Source organism: Myzus persicae, unplaced genomic scaffold, assembly GCF_001856785.1.
Source record: "Myzus persicae strain clone G006 unplaced genomic scaffold, MPER_G0061.0, whole genome shotgun sequence".
Classification (NCBI taxonomy): domain Eukaryota; kingdom Metazoa; phylum Arthropoda; class Insecta; order Hemiptera; family Aphididae; genus Myzus; species Myzus persicae.
In genome coordinates, this window is record NW_019103412.1 from 296,156 (window position 1) to 319,401 (window position 23,246).

Sequence of the window (23,246 nt, forward strand, 5' to 3'; positions counted from 1 at the left end):
ATAAGTATAACTAATATCCATAGCCGCGTTTATACAAATGTTTAAGAACATGGTAGGTCTAATAATTATCGTGTTTTGTGTTATTGCCGTCGAAGTCGATATTTTGCTCACGATCTATAACACACCACGCAGGCATTTTGTATTCACTATCGTTTTGCACGGGATCACGTGTTTTTTCGTCATTATTATAATAATATATACCGTTTCGACAATCGATAGTGTGTGTGTGTGTGTGGTATGGGGCGCCCCTGGTATTTTACCGAAAATATATTAAGTACAAAGGTGTACTGGAAAAATGAAAAAATGTGTGTGTTCCGTAGCACTCGTGCATTATTACAGCAAAATCTCGATTTAGAAATATTCACTTCTAAATTTACCGTCATTTATATACGTGAGAGATATAAATAATAATTGCTGAATGACGGATTCTTTTCTTATTTTCGGATTTATTTTGTTTTGTCCTCGTAAAAATTAGATGAAATGCGATTATCCTACTAAGTTATTTCTAGGTAGGTACATGTTTATTTTATGATACAATTTATCATTGACTTTTGCTACAGTAGGCACTAGCTCAGTAGGTACACAATGTAAATCGAAAAACAATTTTAAAAAAACGTTTAAATTTCATTGTAAAAATCGAAATTTTATAATTAATAGACACCCAAAGAAATGTACCTATATCACAATGATTGAATGTCGGAAAACGCAGGTATATAGGTACATTTGTGTAACTACATATCTATACATTATTTGTATTTATTGATGATAATATTTATTACAATTTTAATTCAATCAGATAAAAAATAAAACACATATTTATATAAATATGTTGCTACTTTTATTATTAAAAAAATAACCCTCCTGATATCGGACAGCCTTTATTAGTGGACACATTTTAATTCTCCCGTGGTGTCTGCTATAGTTAGGTATCAGTGTTAAGTATCAGTGTATCATTGTTTATTATAATATCGAGTGTTTACTGCACTGTGTCTCGTAGATTTAAAATCACTCGACCAACACCCCGTTTCACTTCTCCCGAAAACCACGAATATAAGAAAATATATACCGATTCGGCTATTTATAATAGTCACATGCCCACATCACCATAGCGAAATAAATCGTATATTGTAATGTTTAAAAAGTTTTAGAGAAAAATCGGTTAAACCAGAAAATAAATGTTGGTTCGGTAAGATATAACGCCCTCGTACATATAATTTGCGTGCAGGACGTACGTATATAAACGCGTGTTTATTTTCATAAAAGCTTTGAGGAATTTGGCCAACTAGGGGAAAAAAACATGCCGGAGAAAAATTATTTTTCTTGTTTTTTTACTGGCCAAAAAAAAAAAAAAATATAATATGTATGCGTATACCGTTTATAAGCTTTTGTTGAATTTTTATACAAACCTTTTGTATAGAGTATCACACAGACACACACAAACACATTATATACGCGAGCTTGAAGGTAAGTTTGGGTTAGGTATACCGTATACGATACTTATATAATCAATACTCTGTCATACTGTCTTAAATTATGCTGCCGGTTGAGTATAATATATACACATAAACTGTGAAGGTATAGTAGCGATATATACCTTACACTGCGCAGTGGTTTAGCTGGAAACTATATTACGTACACGTATAATATAAACGTTCAGTGGCGTATTTATGCGGGGGTCTTGGGTTTGACCCCCTCAGGACAGAAACATTTATTATACGCATATTTAAATTAAACTTTTTGAATTTACATTTTATTATAATTATAATACATTTTAGTTTTGAGGTATTAAAATAATACACCCGCACGCCTTACTCGTTTAAGCTACAGCTTTAGCAGTACAAACAAAATAAAAAATTAATTTGCTCGTATGATTACAATTTTATTTTTTTTAATAGCTCTTGTCAACTGAACACGCATTAAAAAATATTTTCCATCAATTTTAAATGAATTTAATACGTAAACATATAAGTTTTTCATAAATGTATGACGGGATCATACACGGAGGGGATTAGGTAATTTATAAAAGGAAATATTTAATAATAATATTATGATGTTTGCTTCAGAAGGCTTCATTGTGTGCCAACGTTTAGAGTTTGGACATCGTATATGTTATAATATGCTGTATACAGATGTATTATTCAGTGGTGCATTTATACTGAGAAGTAAGAGTTAAAGTCTTTGAAGAAAAGAATGTGTATAGTTGTGGTTGGAAATGTAGTTGGCATTATTTTTAATAATTTTTGGACAGTATTAATATACATATATTATACAGCGTTCATGAGTATTTTCCTCAACGATTCATAGTTTTAAGACTTAAAACATATTTTATTGACGTATAATGCACGTTTCGCTCAAAAAAATATATTAGTATATATTGGATATTTAATATTGAAATATTTGAAATCTATTTCAAGTTCATTGGGTATCTACTTCCTACGTATAGTAAATGATCGTTTTTAAGTTCTGCACTGTTCTGCCATTTAAATACTAAATTAAAAAAATCTGTGAATCTTCAACGTTCCTTGTAATTATAATGAAAACCATTCGATATAATACGTTATATAATTTTATTATGTTTCGTTGTTCTTGAATAAAGTGCATCGGAAATAGTATCACAAAAACTAGCGAAAAACCCTTTTGATCATTTGCAGTTCCTCATCGGTTGCGACAATACTGTGTGATCGTTGTAATCCGTTCCTATGATCATCTCAAACACATAAACAATAAAGTGAGTGAGACCAATATTTTTTATAGCATTGCATTAGAGATTTAGCTTTGATTGGGGTTGCTGTTTTTTATATAGCTGCGAACCAATAGGTTCTTCTCTAGCATCGTTTTATTGTTTTCATTTTTATGGTGCCAACCATAAAATAGACATTTTAGATAACCCCGTTAGAGAAACTGAGAAAAACGTACCCTCTTATCTAATTCATTCCTAAGAGGGTACCCACTAGTATCGTTTTTTCTCTGTCTTTCACACGTTCACGTAAATTACATGTATTACAGGTAAGTTTCAAACCTCTCTTCATTATTCACTCATTGCGATTGCATTGCATCTAATTGTTTAAATTAAGGTATTATAACCTATATACAATTATAATACAGATTATCTGTGTCAGACTTTTTAAAATGTTTTAATAAGTATTAATTCATCATTTTAAATAACTGAAAAATTAAAAAAAATCAAGTATAATATCATAAATTAAAAGAAATGTTCAACTAAACACAGATAATGTTATTCTTTGTATTTTTTATAATCGGTTATAATACCTTAATTTAAATAACATAATTACATCGAGAGAAATACAGAGAGAAGTTTTTACTATACTAGGTATATAAGTGTGTAAGACAGAGAAAAGTTTTTATTGATGCGTCCTCTTAATGTAATGATTTCTTGCCAACTTCGCTGTAAAAAAACTACAAACTCAGTATATAAAAGGCAAACTGTAGCCTTATTACCTACTTCTAAGGTCCAAGGGATCACTGCAGAGTATTATAGTATTATAGAGAGCTGTCAACCGTTTACGCTCATTTTTGATATTTGACCTTAAATTTGATAAATCGTTTGCTCACACATTTTTCAAAAGATTATGGCAAGTTTACGCATGTTTTAAAAAATTTGGCGTAGCACATTTCGTCCAGTTGGAAAATATGATAGGTCATTTAATATATTGACTATACAGAAAATTGTATTTGTCATTATCATTATTAGTTTATGTTATTGGTGAATTTTTAAATTTTTGTATTAATATGCTGAATATATTATCCTTTATTTTAAATACAGCTTTAAATAAACATCGAATTAATTACAATTAATAATTGAAAAATAACCGCATATTTTTATCAGTGTTATTGTATCAAAATATATTGCATGAATTGGATGGTATGTGCACTTCATGTTACTGTAAAGGTACATAAAAAATTACCAGTTTCGGAGCATATTTGTCTCTCATTCCGCTGAATTAGTACCCTACCCAATTTAACCGTAATCCGCCAAAATAATAAAATAACACTGTAAATCAAGTACATATACATAAATGTACAGTGGCCATGTACGTGGTCTATAAATAGGACTCATATGACAAATTTGAATAACGCGGAAGTGACAATAATGTACAGTACAATTATTAATATTTACAATAAGTCTTAAGCCAATTTTACAGAGGTCTTAGACCTTAGTTCAATAATAATACATTATGTGTAAATACTATGCATTTCAAATAAGCAGCTTAGCAGCATCGTCAAGTCGTATGTAAATATACAATTATATTATACTAACCTAACGAAAACTGACTAATAATAAACCATATGTGCATCATACTTTTTGTGTGCACAAACGGTACTTATTAAGGTATAGTTTTTAAAATGGACGTAGATCTCGGATCGTTTCTCAAATTTCAGGTGAAATTTCCAAAATGTAATACGCAAATAGCTAATAGATATCACTCGTGTAAAAAATATATGTATATTGTATGTATAATAATTATACAATATATAAATTATGGCAATATGCGTTTAACGTTTTGTTTTATATTAATTTTTTCGGAGTATGGGCAAATACGATTTGATGGTTTGAAATGGTCCCGAGGACTGGGCTTAGTTATTCTATGTATCATTGTATCTCAACGCTTTGGGCCCAGTGTTGAAAAAAGATAATTTTTAAGACATTTTTTAGACAAAATTATACAGATATAAAAATATCACACTTACCACAGCTTTTTATCTAGATATTAGATTAAAAAAAAATAGTACCGATCTATTCAGGTAAAGTGGGTACTTTATTGGTCTTACAAAACCGTTATCAGTATGGTATAGATGAAGTTTAAGACAGAACTTGAAGTTCCAAATACGTATATCGTTAGATGTAAAATGGCTGGCTAGGAAATAACTGTTCTGAGGATCAACAGCGTATCAGATAGCTTATTTTTACAGATCTAGATAGTACATAGTACATATTATATAGTTTAAAAAGGGCAATTTAAACGATTTTCATCCACACTTGAGATAGGGAGAATATATCTATGAATTTTTTTTTAATTTATCGAGTCCACGAGTATACTTTATAATTGTCCGGTGAAATGACTTAATTAATATGCTGCTTTGTGGGGTTAGATGCGACTTAGAGCAGGGCCGGCTTACCTGGAATAAGCGGATTCGTTTCTTTTGGCGGCGGTGGCATAACTATCGTGGTGACGCGCGGCATAGTCGAACCGTTCGGCCACCGGTGACGGCGGTGACATGAAGCTTTCAGACGTGCTCTGCGACACCGGAAGATAGTGGTTGCGGCCGCCGCCGCCACTGCCACTTCCTGTTCCGCCGGCGGTGCCATGGCACGACGACGACGACGATGACGAGTACCGATCGTCGGGCGGCTGCTGCTGGTGATGGTGCTGTTGCTGTTGGGAGTGGTGTTGCTGGTATGACCGGCCGGCCGACGATGCGCCCGATGAGTACCGTTCGGGGGACGGCGGTGGGACGTACCGGTCGAGCGCCAGGTCATGCAAACGGTAATGACCCTCGATGGTGCCGTGGTACCGTTCGGCGGGAGACGGTGGTTCCAGCAACGATGCCGACGACCGGCGCAGCGTGCCACCACTGCTGCCGCCGCCAACGCTGTGGTGATTGTTGTGATGATGGTGGTGGTGATGGTGGTGGTGGTTTCGGTCTCTGCGGATTTTACAGTAGTCGACTCCATCTTGACCCGGCGGTAAGGGTCTCATATTGCCGCCATTGGCGTCATTGTCAAGACATCTGAAACGAACAAATATATTTTTAAGTGTGTTTTTAGATGAAACCTAGTAAGCTATAATACGTGTGTGGTTGAATCATAATTATTAGACAGATTTGTGTTGGTTTTACAATATGTTGTGTGTTTTTTTCCATTTTTCAAACTACAACTTCTGGTGGTTTCCAGTAGAAAGCCAGATCTAATAAGTACTTTGGGGGGGGGGGGGGGGTTTCTATATATTTTGATAAAAATGTATATTTTTTTCTACAAAGCTTGAAAATCTATTACAACGTTTTTGATGTGTCAGTGTAAATGGAATTAAAAAAGACAACCTACCTATTTATTAATTATTATAGCTATTATTACTTATTAGTTATTTCTTATTATGCGTTATGAATACATCAAACATTGACAAAACTGTATCAAATGTAGTACCTATGTCATATCAGTAAATGCGTTATCACTCAGTTATCAGACGATTCATCAAACTGTGTAACCCTATTATAGATCTGCGTCGCTTAGACTCGTGGTGCAAGAATCCAATGTCAAATTTAGACGAATTTGAGATTATTCGACTTATAACATTAATATTTGAATTATTAATACTAATATTAAAACGAAAGATGTCTCTGATGCAGTATGACCAAATTAGATTTGACATTGACCATTTTGACAATAATTGATAGAAGTAGGATATCTGTATATTATTGTAGGCCAATCCCTATATTGGCCACGTATTATCTACAGCCACGACATTGACCATGTCGAAATAAATAAATAAAGTTTACATCTATATAATATAGACTATTAACGATATGAAGTATGTGCTATTTTATATTGTTGTTATATTTGAATATAAAATTTAAGTTGTTTGATTATTAAAAAAATGTTTATTTTAAATTTTAGTTGTTCTTCAATGTCTGATATTAATCATATTTATTATTCATTGACCATCAAGAAGGCCAATGGAAAAATAAAACTACCTAATATATTTTCTGGTTTTGAATTAAGAACGAAAAATTAATGCAGTCACTAAAATTCTAAAACTTTAAAGATACATATAATTGTTACCATTATTTTTTTTTAATGACATATTTAATTTCAAAACAATCATCAGCCCTTCTTGCACCGAGCCATAGAAACATATTTTATCGTAGTCTATGGTTATAAGCTATTCACGATTTTAGGGGTTTGACCTCTAAACACCTATCATTTGTCTTTGGTTTTATCCCTAAAATTCATTCACTAAGATATATTATTACTTACAACTTTCATATTCTCATCCAAATTAACATTTCTGGAAACGCCATTGAATACTGACAATAATCGTAGAATTTTGGAGAGATTTTAAAAGTACAACAGTTCCTTCATATATCATATCAGCACTGAAACCCCCGCACTCGGAATTCTAAGCTTTTATATAAATTACACAAAAAGATATCGTGATTTAATTTTGTGACAACATGGTTACACAATTTTGTGAAATGTTATTACAAAAAATCAAAATCTGAAGATTCACGAGCCCCTCTCAGATTTGCTTTTTTTATCTCAAAATAACTAAAAGTCATTTTCAAATTAAATATGACACATATGAAATAATTACATATGTCTAACATAGTCATCGGATTCATATGCACCTATTAGAAATAAACGTCTTAACTTTTTAAGCTATAACGGTACTTGAAATATTTATATAATATTATCATACTTGATACTTTTCTTAGGTATAGGTACTTAGTACCTACTTATTAAAAAACAAGGAATCTTGTGCTTTCCATATTTTTTTTTTTTGGTATTGTATGTCAAGATAATTTTTCAAGTATATAAGTTAAGTATTTTATGCTAAGAAAGAATTATATATGTCTTTGTAATGATTTCAATAGTTAACAAGCAAAAATTGTGACATATTTAGACATTTAATTATTTTTGATGGCATAATATTATTTATGTTTTGTTCTTTGTAATTCATATTTTTTTAGTTGCTTGAAAATTGTGTATTTTATTTACACATTAATGTCAATGTAATAATATTATAAACTGTGGTTAAACATTTTAATACTAGTCATATAAAGTCAATCAAGCGCAATTTGTTATCAAGATTTTTAACTTTAATGGGGAATTGTTATTACATTATAGTGTATCGCGAAATAAACAACTACGTACAATATTATAAAAGTGGCAGAATGGCAATAACATGGAATTTTATATTTTATTTCCTGATTTTTTGAAAATGTTTTTAATGCATATAGCAGTAAAATTGTTAAAATGTTATGTTAGAAAATTATTTTTTAATCAATTGTTTTGAACAAATGATCATCTTTCATATTTTTTAACCTTGCATAAAACCGTGTTGTTTGATGCATAAAACAATATTTATATATGCATGATATTTTTCAGTGCATGCAACTCCGTAATAATATTCTATATTTTATAATAATTGCAAATTTTTATTGAGTTACAAATATCAGTTTACGTAGATCGGCAGTAGGTATACGCTCGTCATATCAGCTCAATGCTTTAATGTGTTTGTTACATTAAAGATTTTATAATACAGAGGATGAAATCCTAGGTGAATTATTCTTTTTTTTATGTAGCATAAAAAACAGCAATTTACGGCGAGAGGTTTTAAGTTCACTCTCCGAGTTTAATCAATACCACGCGCTTTTACTTCCGTTTAATATAAAGCTTTCGCCGTATATTCATTTATTCCAGCTTTTATTTTTAATCTCAATTTGAATGAAAAAAAAATAGGTACTGACGGTAAACAGAGATCACGAGTATTTTAAGGATTTTCCTACGCTTCGGTCACTTCGGTTCTCGGCCAGTGATGAATTATTATTAAACATTTAAAATAAATGATAAATCATTTTAAAATGCATGGATACGTAGTATAGTACTATAATTATAGTAGTAGTAATTTTTTTTTATAGAGCTGTAAAATCCAAAATAACAAATTACATTAAAATAAATGTATGAAAAACAAAATCTAATGATATTCCTGCTTTAATAAAAATCTAATATATACTCGTATTAACGTCAACAAATCAAGATACTCGGGTAATAACGATATAAAATTCAAAATATTGAAATGGCAAAGAAAAAAAAACAAACACATGGTGAAATCGTGTGTCCAATTATCATCACTAACCTGCATTTAAAATGGTCATACAAACATTTTCAGGATAGTCATGTGACTTTATAATATGGGTAGTTATTTAAAAAAAGTAAAACTAATAAAAAATTATTATAAAAAAATAATTAAATTTGAAAATAATGTTTTCTTACGAAAAACCAGTTATTTATTTCCTACTTAAAGTATTGATTGTTTACTGATATGTAAATATTAGCTTTCAAGATAAAAACAATTAATATAATTTTAATAAAGTAGATTTTCACGTGTTGATACTTGAACAATAAATATATTGATTTTTTATCTCATTGCATTCTTTTTTATCCTTAGAAATTTCCGCAAAATAACATTACACAAGTTTACCATGAAAATACTAGTACACATATTGTTGCTACGAAATCTTAGGCGTCCCGCACCTAAATCGTAAAATGTGGGCATGCCATGAATGTGAGGATTGGGTATTGTTCCGACGACGTAATAGAAGTGACAACATAACACGTAAAGTTAAGTTGAGAGAAAATATGTGTTCATTGCACGCATTCCTCTGATACAAATACGGACATTTTTTCAATTTTAACCAATTGCTGGCTGCTGCCTCAAGCCACTTCAATTTTAAACCATTGAAAATGCGAAAGGCACAGCGGCCTCCTTTGGTACTGACAATCGACTTGAGAAACAAGTGTGTTATTTTTTCACAGAGTTGTCTCGCCAAAATACTTGTACATTTTTACCCCAAAAACTAACAAATACAATACGCATTATACATGCTTTAATGAGTATAACAGAACAGTTTGATCAAATTATACGATACATAATATATATTATAAAAATGTAATGAATACAAATTATTAATATTGGTTTTAAAACTAAACTGTTTGATTTTAAGGTTTTAACAAGTTAATACCTTGTTAAATTTCGCTTAAGAAGAGCCGTATACATTTATAAAAGTTATTACCTACGCACAATATTTGATTGAGTAAGATAATAATTTATATTATTTAAAAATTACTAATTCATCCGAAGAAAAATAAATCCATAACTTACGTCATTATATACATTGTATAATGAATATTGATACATAGGATTGAAACTTGAATATTATTTTATGGTTGTGAATTAGATAATATATATTGTCAACGAATAAATTAAAATTTTTCCTTTTTTGATTTATGTGGTTTATTATAAACTTCACCAATATACTATATTATAGTATAGTAAATAATAATACTGTTGCTACATTAGTTAATATTTACGAAAACAATTTTTACAACCACGTGATTATGATTTGAATTACAAATAATGTTTTTTCTATAAAATTATATACCTTGACAATAATCTAGAATACTAGATGAAGGCTAGAGAGTATAAAATTTATTTTACAATGATTTGTTAGTTTTTTCAAGAAGTAAAAGTTAGAAAAGTGCCTTACAACACCTCTATAGATTGGATTTTGATTACGGATGGTGCTTTTCAAATTTTTCGAAATTTTTCGAGAAAAAACGGTAAAAGTGAATAAACTAAAATTGTACCATGTCTACATATATAACTTATATAAATAGTTGATAGAAGAAAAAATTTTAAAAGATTATTATTGTTTAAATAAATTATATGTAAAAAAATAAAGAAAAGAATTTAACATTAGATAATCCACATGCAATTGGTCCATTTTCAAACCACCCCAACGCCAAGGTTAACCTAACCTAACCATAATTTCTTATCTTAAAAAAATTGAGATATACAGTGTTATAAAATGTAAGAATGTAAGTATTAATTTAAACTAATATAACCTTTGTAAAAAAAAAATAACCACAATCATACATTTTGTTTAAAATAAATTACTTTTCACCTTTTTTCCACGACTTTGGGAAATTTTTTACAATTATATGAAAAATGACTAGTTTATTTTAGAAACAACATTCTCAAAATAATAAGTATCATCTTTGTTTGAATTTCAACCCATCAAGAAGAAAATATACAAATAATATAGTAAAAAGTCAATACTATCTTATAGACTTTATTGTGACATAATATAAATTAAGTTTATGCAGTATATTTTAAAGTAGAATTTTGTAGTAAGAAAAGATTATGATTATATTTATAGGTAATTACATTTTCATTTTTGATTTATAATCATTATATTTTTCTAAGAAGTAAGAATGTATGCAATAATTATTGAATCTGGTGTTTTGTGGATGTAGCTTTGATCCTGGTTGAGAGATTGCAACGTCCAGTGTAAATTGGGTTTATTCGTTATTCTAGCAATTTATTTATATTTTTGTTGTTGTCATTGTTTCAATAATAATCTATTGTTCTTGCCCCGTGACAGTGTGCGAAAGTTACACTCTACCACATGCCCTGCCACACATTCCCAGTATCCACCAACGCCTCTCCTCTCCACCATTTTTGCGCAATCACACGCGATTATTAATTATTAATTATTATTATCATATATTATGGTACAGTCCCTTCACTAAGTTTTCAACAGGGACGATCGACTCATGTCACGTCGTCTGCTCCATTCGATTGTTACCAAGCTCTTTATCTTCGCTTTTCACTGTCCACGGATATCCTCTGACAGCCCGACATACTGAATTTTCAATACAATGGAATTTATACTTACCGACCAGGATCTTTTACCTAGATATCCGTAGAGCATGACAACGATTTGAGGGCCTATCGACGAATATTTGCCTTTTTGATTGATCTATGTAGATATGATTTGTACGTTATGTCATAACAGACATAACAATATTATAATAATATTATAATGGCGTAAACGAAAAATCGAAATTAGTGTTAAAATCAATTTTTTCTTATTTCCTAAATGTAGTATTTGTCGTAATGTGTTGTTTCATTTTTATTGATGGGAGTGATTTTATTTTAATTGTTACAACTATAAATTATTATAATTATTTCGTGTAATAAAACAGTGTTTATTAACCTTAGGGTTCCGCGGATCTCACTTAGGGGTTCCGCAAAAGCACTTTATCAAAATATTGAGACTTTCATTACCAAACCTTACTCCAGATATTGATGAGATATGCAGCCACATTCAAGCTCAACCATCCCATTAGGATTCATGCACTAATTTAATTTTTTTTTCCTGTTATTATAATCTAATATAAATATAATGTGACTTCTAAATATAATTTAAATTCCAAATAAATTACTTAATTAAATTTTGCTGTATTTAATATTTTAATGCATTGTTTATGTTGCCGTTTATCGCCATGTCTTATACACCCTACTTTTTTAAAGATAATTTTCATAGGGGTTCCGCATAAAAACAATATATTTGTTCGGTGTTCCGTGATATCAAAAAGGTTAAGAAATACTGAAATAAAACTTTTGGATTTGGCAGATAATCGAAAGGTTAAACATTCTGGGAGGTTTCTGAATATTCCCAATAATTCTTTCCAATCCTTTTCGTATGTCTGATAATCAGTGAAGATGAGCTCACTATGAAAAATAAGTATCTCAGATGATACACAGGAAGTTCGTCTTTTTATTTTAGGTATTTATAAGAGAGAAAGGCATACTGTGATATATTTTGAGGTAGTTCATGGAGGTCTCGTGTGGTCTTGGTGTGTTATATCTTATACTAACCATTATTTTTTCCAATATGAATATGTATCTTTATTTTTAATGTAGTTATCCTATTATAATAAATCAAGTTATTAATACATCCATATTATAAAGCTTTCGCTAGGTTAATTGCTTTGATCTTGGGAGAAAAGTGCTAAACAAACTATACTAACAACTTTATCTTGTTAGAATTTTTGATCGTGTAATAGTATAATTATAGCATTAATATTTATCTTAAATGGCAATATAGTAAAAGAGGTACAATCAAAAATAACTGAAAATGGAATTAAATGTAGAATATTGTTTCTTATAAAATAAGGTTAACATAAAATAGACTTAAATTAAATTTTAAAATAAAGGTTTAACATTTACTACTAAACACTGCCAATATACGGTAAATAATGCAGAAAAAATAATTTACCTCTGACATAATTTTAAAAAAATGGTTAACTCTTTAATTACATTTTAACTGTATGTACACAATATTCATATATTATAAAGTAGATTAATTTAACGGTGGGAAAGGAATATTTTATTAAAATAGTGGTATAAATAGTCCATAATGTGCACGCTTTACAAGTTTAAATTTATTATTGCATTTTTTATACATACCATAATATATTTCTACTATTTAAAAAAAAATGTGAGTTTCATAAAGCTTTAAGTAAACCATTAAAATTTTAGTCTTTAGTAGAATTATTCATTAAGTTCAAATATTTTTGATATTTTACTTTTATAGTTTAAAATATATACGTAAGTTGTCATGTTTAGATAATAATATTTTTTTTCATTTGTACCAAATTGTTTTATTATTTTTTTTATGAAGAATTTCAAGTATTACATAATACAAATGGCTTAACTATTTATCTTACAAGAAATTCCTGTTTACGAATAATTTTTAAAAATAGATTAATTATTGTCAATATTTAAATGTATAATGATTTTAATATAACATTTACCTAACCTAATCTACAATGGAATAATATGTATTACTACGTCTTTCTTCCTATTCCTATCAGCACTTATCAGTTCATTGAATCTGTTCATAGCTCTGTTTGATATGTAAATTACCATACATAAAATAATTATAGCTGTTGATTAGTAGGTAGGTAATACGTTTTAGACTATTATAATACAACTCACTGTTATTTCAATTCTTTTACTTGTTAGCTGAAATTTTTATTTTACTTTATAATCAATATTTAAAACATTTTTTAGCTAAGAATTTTGATACGCGATAATGCATAAAATAATTTTACAAAGCTTTATTTATTATTACATAATAATTTTAGGTCTCGACTTTTAAACTATTTCATGCAGATGATATGAACAATATTTGTTTAACACAGACGTTAGATTTGAATCTAAAAATATGTATTAAAAAATAATATAAATTAGAATAAAAAATATTAAGACATAATATTAATACTATAAAATCGTGCATGTGGGGACTTAAGTGTTTTAGGCTTTTTGTAATATTTTGAAAATATGTACAACAAATTAATAGACTTGACACTATTTTTGATTAGTTGCTTCAGCAGTATTATTAATAATTGAATATTAAGAGTTTAAATCAATCCAATTTTAAAATTTTTAGTTGAAAAATTGAGAACAGAACTTATTCAGAATTGCTGTATCGGTATAAATACATGTGTAAAGTTTATTCCCAAAAACATATTTTTTCATATTTAGCTAATATTTATGATAATTTATAAACTCATGAGGAACATAAAAACTTAACTTTGCTTATTATTATTCTAATATTATCATAAAAATGCAGCACTCATTTGAATACCTATGTGTTGGGCCAGACTAAATACAAAAGTAATAGAATTTTAATTTGTTAATTACAAATAAATTATATTATGTACAATGTATACAATGGTTATATGAGCACGCAGTATGTACACCGACACACTGTACACACACATGTTTATATACAAATAAATACAAAATACTTAATAAAGTCCCAAAAAAGAGTTGTTTATTAATAAATAGGCATACCAGGTAAACCAACATCACCTGTATTATAAATATAGTCATAACTCATGAGTCATACAATGATTTATAATATAAATAATTGTATAAACCAAGAAACTATGTTGTCATCATTTCAGTTTAAATTGTGTTCAAGAATACTGCATAATTTTTACAATTATTATTAGAATTACACTGATATAATAGATTAGGTTATGTTTCATTGAAAACATTCACATTAATTAACACCCCTCAACTCCTTTGCTATTCACTATTGATTATTGATTTCTAAAAAGACATCCATTGTTGTATAAATATCCGAATGAATTTTTATGTAATATATTTTCAATCCACTGAACACAACGTCATAAAGTTTCCTCGGGAATATTTTAGAATAAATTCCAGTTTAATGTTATCATTGAACTAAATATTTCCGATAGTTAATTGACATCGAAATGCAGGTTTTATCCCAGAGGATGTAAATGTAGGGTTTTATTTCGTATTTTATTAATGTTTTTTAAATTAATAAGTCTTAAGCACATTTTTAATTGTATCAATATTTTTTATATTTAAATTACCTACTGACATTTGTACAAACGTAGGTACAGCGCTTTGTACGTTTAATTTAAAACGAATAAATACAATTCGTTCCATTTATTGACATTTATTATGTTAGGTAAGCCATAATACAAAATGCATTTAACTATTGTCTGTTTATTAAAAATTAAAACAGTGAATAGTTTGAAATATCTGTCAGGCTAAATAAAATTATAAAAGTATATTTTCATTCTTAAATTAATTTAAAATTTAAAATTTAAATTAATCATAATCTTATTTTGAGAGCTTAAAATATATTATATACAGTACATGTATATATTACATCATATTTTGTTTAATTTTGTTATTATTGTTCATTGTTATGACTTTCTGAATAAATTCTTTTTTTATTTAGTAATTAATTATAACTTACAAAAACAAAAAATAAGATAAAAAGGTTATCAAAATGCATTCAAATTTAGTTAATAAATTAAGACATTGTACCTATTTATTGTTTTTTTGTGAGATTTCCCGAAGATTTAAAAAAATATTTATAGTATGAATAATTTAAAAATATAATGAGAAATTGTACTTTATTAGAATTAGATTGCTAATGCTAACCATTAGGTCTAATCCGTCACTGCTCTACTTTCGTGTCAGCTGTTACTAATAATTGTTAGTCAATACTTCAATATGCCCAATACTGTACTCACATATAATACGGATTGTCAATGATTTCATTAGATTTTAATAGGTGCATAAAATACTATGTATAGCATAAAAAAATGAAATGCAAGGAATTAATTTTAAATTATTACTATTATTTTAAAACCAAATTTCTTGAAATTAAAATCTCTAAAACTTGATAATAGACCCCACTGAATATTATGTTTGTTTTAATAATACAATTACATTTTTATAATTATTGTTGTTAAAAAAATTTAATAGCAAAATAATTTAACTAGAATATTTGTCAAATATTTATATAATTTTTATAATAAGTAGGTAAATTTAAATTTAAATAAATCTTAAATATATTGAATTACTGTGAATCATAAAGTATTTTATCTTTTCAAACTATATTATGTTTACATATATGATACGAATATTTTCACACCTTTAATCTTAAAATTATAGAATGCTAAAAACATTAATTAGATTGGCTCCAACAATGTATATTTTACGAGATATTAATTTTAATTTACATGCATAATATGCAGAGAAAGTCCTATGGGCTATGAGAACAACGAGAATTTAATATTTTAAAGATGTCGTGATGGGTTAATGTAAATTCCATTATCCCACTATTTTAAATTAGTAATATTAGTGAGCACCGCCTATAATCTGTGTATGTTATGTTGGTATAATTTTAAAATGGAATAATTTTCATTAGGTAGAACATTTTATTAATTATTTGTTTTAATCTTAATGTATACCTGATGATGGTTACTGAATTGTATAACGTAGTGTACATTTTTTAATTTTTTTCATATATCATTAAATATACTTATAAATCTTAATATTAATATACATTTTTCTTATAATAATTTTTTTTTATTCACCTACAAGTACTTTGTTTTTAAAGTTCAACGTTTGATTTTAATTTTAAATTCTGAAGCAGGATATTTTATTGAAAATATTGTTGATGATTTACTAGCATTAGGCATTGAACCGATAGTTTATTATTTCTTGGAATAAGTATATTTTAAATTTAAATATTTTGCGAATGTAACTGAATTATCTAATCTCCTCGTGGTTTTAATTTATAATAAAACTAGAAAAGTGTAGGATAGGTAAAGTGCTATATATACCGAACTGATATAAAATATTTATTCAAAAATATAAAGTTTTTATGTAAGTACTCGTCAAAATAATCTTAAAAAAGTCATCATTTGTTTAGAACGTAATTATATTTAATGCATTGAAGAAAAAAAGCTACCTGTATGATTAAATTTTCTATAATGAGAGCCAGTTAAATCAATTCCGGAAATTATATGGAATTGAAAATTGAAAAATTATGTTATCAGATCATACAATTTAGAAACTAAAAATCATTTTATGCTTCTGTATATATCTCTAAGAATTCATATTATGAAATTATATAACTTAATTATGAACTACAAACATGGTAATGATTTTTCATAAGTCATAACTCATAAGTCATAACCCTTAATGTTAGAATACATCAAAGACGAATATGAAATATATTCTTTGAAACTAACTTATATTTTGATTGTGGATTAAATAACACAAGTTAAATAGATGTCGTAAAATATGCGTAATTATATTATATATATATATAGGTACCTGATTAGTAAATTGTAATCTTAGAAACAGTAGATTTAACATAAATTGTATTTTCAAAAAAAAAAATTGAATAGATACAATAGTTCTCAAAGTAGAATATATTATAGACAATGTTTTTCAAAATGTAATATGTACAAGTATAGTAGGTAAACCATTATATTTTAATACTCTGCAGTTAGAATTAAAAATGAATTTTTATTTTTAAAAACATAAAATAGCAAAATAAAAAGATGTATAAGAAGCATAAGCTCTCAAAACATAAACATTTAAGAATACAAAATATGTAATATTTTATTTTCTCATTATTTTTTTGTTATTTATCAAAAATGTATACGCATAATGGTAGGTAATATTTATATAAACCCCAACCTACCTATATAGGGGAATTATATTCTGAATGGAGATTTACTAAATTACTTTTTTTAATAAAGTATTAAAAATTGAAATTTTTAAAATTATTTTATAAGTCTTCGTTTTTTTATAATTTAATAAAATTGAACATGGAAATAAAAAAAAAATAAAAATAATTATTGAAGTTAATAAAAGCTATTTAAAACAATACTAACCTGTAAAATTGTTGTAACCAATGGCCTTAGATGCCGGAGTATAAAAAAAAAGCCTAATAATAATACTATTTAATTCCAGAAAAACAGACACTCGGATGCTGTGGTTATTTTACTCTTTACCTTTGGTTTTTTCAGCCATAATAATATTTGATCCATATTTTTCTGATAATCATTTAATAGGTGAGCCATATTTTGGTTTTAACAATACAATGCTTTATAACAAAATATTTTCAACAGAACATTCCGTGATGCAATCGATATTATAATTTACAATCAATAATATCCCATGTATTAAAATATATAACGACATTGTATAATCTTCATGAAATTTGATTATAGTTCGTGTTCTTGAAAAAATATTTAAGTAACAAACAGTAAATAATGTTTTTATAGATAAGGTGCCACCAGATACTAATTGACATAGTATGCAATGAATACTTGCCATAAAATAATATTATAATCATATTGGAAAATCGAAATCACTCTTTGAGCTATACAGTACATTTTTTTCCATTTAATGTATATAAAAAAACAACTATATGTACAATCTATGCTATAAAACCTTACCCTTGTGACCCATTCAGATTAAGTAGCTTGTTCGGGTTAATTGCTCATTCGCAACAATAACCTGACCTACTTATTTTCTTTTAAAATGGATAAATTATCTAGCACATTAAAACAGTATTTTGTAAATAAAAATGTTTGTTTAAGAATACACAATTCCTATTTACTATTTATAAATAGTGACTACATGCTAAGTTTGTTGATCAATGTATATAGTTATAATATTTGTAAAAATGTCGTAATAAAATTTCTTTTTATATAGGTTTTATAATTTTAGGGTTATTGTTCATTTATGATTTTTTTTATTATGATTATCATATTCATAAGAAATGCTTCACTTTATTTTTCAGCAATAATTGTAGAACAAGCTTAACACAAGATGTGTAAACGATCTTTGAACACTTATTAAACATTCTGTCAACATTTGAACTTTAAATGATTTTAAAACAAAAACGTGACAATGTGTTCTTAATATTTTTCAACTGATATTGTAATAATATATCAGAAGCCTTGTATCATATTTTCACGCTTTTAGACCCAACAAATACAATAATTGTATTGACATTTATAGATTAAAAACGTTGAACATTTTATCAAGCTTATGAATTGATGAAATAAATATATGGTGTACAATGTACATTTAAAGTGTCTACTGTTATTCGTTTTTTAATTACAACAAAATTAGAAAACCGCTACAAGAGAAATCTGTACAAATTTCAACTTCAAACGCTCATAACAATTTTATTTGACTTTTCGGTAGAATTTTTTTTTTTGATTAAGGTTGACAACCTTACAAGGCATCTCATATTAAATTTATAAATCTTAGATATAAGATTTATAAGATTAATTTTTAATTCAAAACAATTTTAAAATTGTCGTAATTTTTACAAGTTTTGTCAAAGTTCTAAATTCAAATGCTCATAAAAAATTATTGTGGACTTACGCCTATTTTGTTTTTAATTTCCACTAACGACGACTTGCGAGGAACCTTGTATTACACTTTTGAGTATTTTAACAGATCGAAACATTTTTCATTGACATAAGTTTAAAAAAAACTAATAATCGAACATTTCATATGTCTATAAATAGTTCAACACGAGTCAATATATTTTAAAAATTTGATGGTGTTTAAAAATGTTAATATAAACATTTTGGAAAAATGTCATGTATGTACGGTCATTTGTTTTAGAATTACACCAAAAACCAAAATCGATTAATTTAAAACCCGGTTAAAAATTCCTGTTTTTTCTTAATTCTTTGTTTGGTTTTCTTGCGGGTTTTGAAAACTATTGGGAACCAACTATATTCATTTTCCTACCAGAAAAATTGCTGTTAAAAAAAATTGAAGCATTTTTAATGCCCCTAAATATGATGAGAGACACAAAAAGAAACACATCATTGTAAAATCAATACATCAATACATTCAACGTTCTGCTTAGAATCTAAAAAGTATTTGTATTTTCACGAAAACTACTCAAGTATTCAATATACAAGAAATGTTATCATCAATCTATCTGTCTAATTTTTACAATTACAATTTTAAATTAGGCATATGACATTCACATAGTGTATTTTATAAATGATTAATATAAACATACTTAGTGATTATTTTAAAAGTGAGCATCTTCATTATCTCTAAAAAAAATTAACTCTTTTCAAGAATATACCATTTTTACATGATTAAAATTTATTACAAATCAAAATTGATGAAAACAATTTATATTTTCACCAAATTAATTTTTAGGTTTTTACTTTGATAAAAGATAAAATATATTTTTAATTTTAGATCAATTTCAAAAGCAGAATATTTTTTTGGGAAAATGTACAGAAATCGTTTTTTTAAGGAGTAGTTAATTAGTTTAAATAGGTATTTAAAGTTTAGATAATCATGAGTAACAGAGGATCAAAATTTTGCGGTTCACCTTTGTGGTCTTTGGCCACACCACTCTGCTATTCAGTGTTTTAAATATTTATATAACTATATATGGGTACCTAATTAACTGCTTTTTCAAAATTTCTTTGATTTCTATATTTATTTTAATTCTCAGAAAAAAAATGTATATTCCAGTTTATATATTTTAGTTATTTAATTTTAAAATAAACTTGTATTCGTTATAATACTATATTTATTTATTTTCTATTATTAATTACATTTTTGTGATATTGAAAATGTATAAGCAAAATATATTTTTTATAATTAACCTATAAAATATATAAACTATTATAGTAGTTATATTATAATTGTACTATATTTACATGCATATTATTAATGTATTTTTATCAAAGCTTCCAAACTGTTTTTTAGAAATTTTCAACATATACGGAGTTGCATGGAAAATGTATTAAATTAATTCTTCAATAAAATTTAATGGATCTATCAAGTGCCACTAAATCATGTTTAAGAGACTATTATCTCTCTATTACTTCATTAAATGTTTAGTGATTGTTCGTGCAACCACTGACGTTCGATTAATACATTTTTACTGACCTTGTATTTTTCAGCTGATATTCTCCATGTGAAAAAGAAATGATGTTCTCACTGGATTCGTTTGAGTACACAGTGCCAGCTCTACTGAATTAAATTCGTCATGTTTATAAACATGTGAATTCGGTTCTCAAGTTGCCTGAAAATAATAAAAATTACAGTAATTTATATTCATAAATAGAATACTTAGTATACGAAATAAGTAAGTTAGTTGAATGATGATAATATATTAATATATAGTAACGATTATAATTTTAAACAGTTATTATTTAACTATTTAAATTTTTTGTAATACTTTTGAAAAACTATACCTAGTCGAACGCATCTTCAATAATTACATCCAATGATTATAAATTGTAATAAATAAATTTGTATTTGTAAATGAAATAAACCTCAAGGAAAATCTATGTTTTAGATTTCTACCTCTTTTCTCGTAAATGTTGTCGAATAGCTTAAATTTATTTGTGAAAAATGTATGGATATTTTTTAAAAATATTTTAGCTCTGCCAAGTAATTATTTTTAAAATGTTTTAAAAATGTTTTTATATTAAATATATACAAATGTATATAAACCTTACAATCTGGTGAACATATATTATTGCTAAAACATTTCCATACTCATAGGTATTAGGTAATATTATATAATGTACCAACTAAATTTGACACATTTACATTTTTAAAGCTTAGTTTTACTGTGAGCTATGTAGATATCTATGTACTCAATAAAACATAAATGCATTTGCAATTGAATTTCAGTCCGCTTCAAACACCTCATTATTATTTTATTTTATAGACCGTGATGCGAATGATAACGTAACATTTCAGGTGAATAAATAACTGTCTTTGACCAAGTGATTCGTATGTTTATTTATATAAAAAAACTAGAGAAAGATAGGGCACAAGACCATCTATTTTATTTCCGTACCATTTCGATAAACTATTTGCAGAGTTATTAATATTTATTTGAAAAAAATTAAATTATAACAATTCTAAAAATACCTCCGAAAAGAAATTTAACAATGTCATGATCGCAATAATAAATATACCTTCACGCGCACCAAACTTCTTATACATAAAAGTACTCAAACCAATGTGGACGTATGGTTTGTAGTTATGGGGTAGGTAGCGCAAAAAAGACAAACCTTAACAAAATTCAAGCATTCCAAAACATTGCTCTGAGGAAATTAACAGATGCACCTCCTTATATCTCAAATTGTTCCTTTCATTCAGATCTAAATTTAAAAACAATAGCTGAAGAATCCAAATGTTTCTATAAAAGATTCTACAACCACCTAAGCACTCATTCGAATCCACTTATCAAAAAATTGGTCTCAGCTACCATACCAGGTAATTCCCCAAGACGCCTAAGGCGCAAGTGGTGTCGAGATTTGTTACAATAAAATATAAAAAAAATAAAAAAAAAAATAATAATAATAATTTAAGTAAATAATTAATAACCATAGAAAGTGTTATCAATGGGTGGCTACTTTTAACAAATTATTTTCCTGTGAATGTACTTTGATTTTGAGCATATATTCTTATTGTATCAATGATACAGATTGTATATTAATTGAAAAAATAAAAAAAATATGCCATGAAAAACTTAGCTGTATGCAGTTGTCACAAAATATATAAATATTTATAATATATGTACTAGCTGATCCCGTGCAATTTGTTGCCCATTAAAAATGCCAACTCTATGTGAGACTCGATGGTGATGATGCAAGCAGTATATTATGCCTACCTGCTGTGGATTGCGGCCCCCGCTTGATGAGTACTTCATATAAATAATATTTTTTGTTTTTATTTTGATCGTGGACACGCCGATGAGCGGCTATAAGTGCAACTCAGCCACCTTGTTAGGCAATGTGCGAAAATTCAATTGTATGCATGTTTATACCTGATCTGCCCGATGAATCATTGCAAGCAATCAATAAAAAAATTAAAAAATACCAATTTCTACTAAATATATTTATATTTCTATTATAACCAATAGCAACCGTATATAAACAAATATTTCCTCCTTAAATCTTAAAATCCTTGTTTGAGCAACTTCCCGGGTCGGACCTATCGGGTCCAATTGTGAATCTAAACCATCCAGGGCGTCACCCAAACGCATACAAAAAAATTAATTCAAATCGGTCCAGCCGTTTAGGAGGAGTTCAGTGACATACACATGTACAGTAGAATTATATATACAAAGATATATGTATATTTATGGCTTGGTAAAATGCGGTTGTACGCTCAATCTGCGGCAACGCTCCGAACATACGTACTGGTTGTGTAGCACTAGGATGGGTGACCATCCGGGTTTTTAGCAACACATCCTTGAAACAAATACAAATACGCGTTCCAACCAACCCCCCC

At 27.5% G+C, this 23,246-nt stretch overlaps 1 protein-coding gene across 2 annotated transcripts in view; it reads right to left on the reverse strand.

Annotated features, from left to right (window-relative positions):
* The window catches only part of LOC111034414 (inactive rhomboid protein 1), a 67,377-nt gene that overhangs the window by 19,886 nt on the left and 24,245 nt on the right, over nucleotides 1-23,246 (reverse strand). For both annotated transcript variants that reach the window (XM_022315640.1, XM_022315641.1), the window contains exons 2-3: nucleotides 20,883-21,018; nucleotides 5,140-5,751 (exon numbers count right to left, since the gene is read on the reverse strand). In XM_022315640.1, the coding sequence (XP_022171332.1) occupies nucleotides 5,140-5,720 (581 nt within the window). In that variant the 5' untranslated portion in view covers nucleotides 5,721-5,751; nucleotides 20,883-21,018. The remainder of the gene's footprint in view (nucleotides 1-5,139; nucleotides 5,752-20,882; nucleotides 21,019-23,246) is intronic.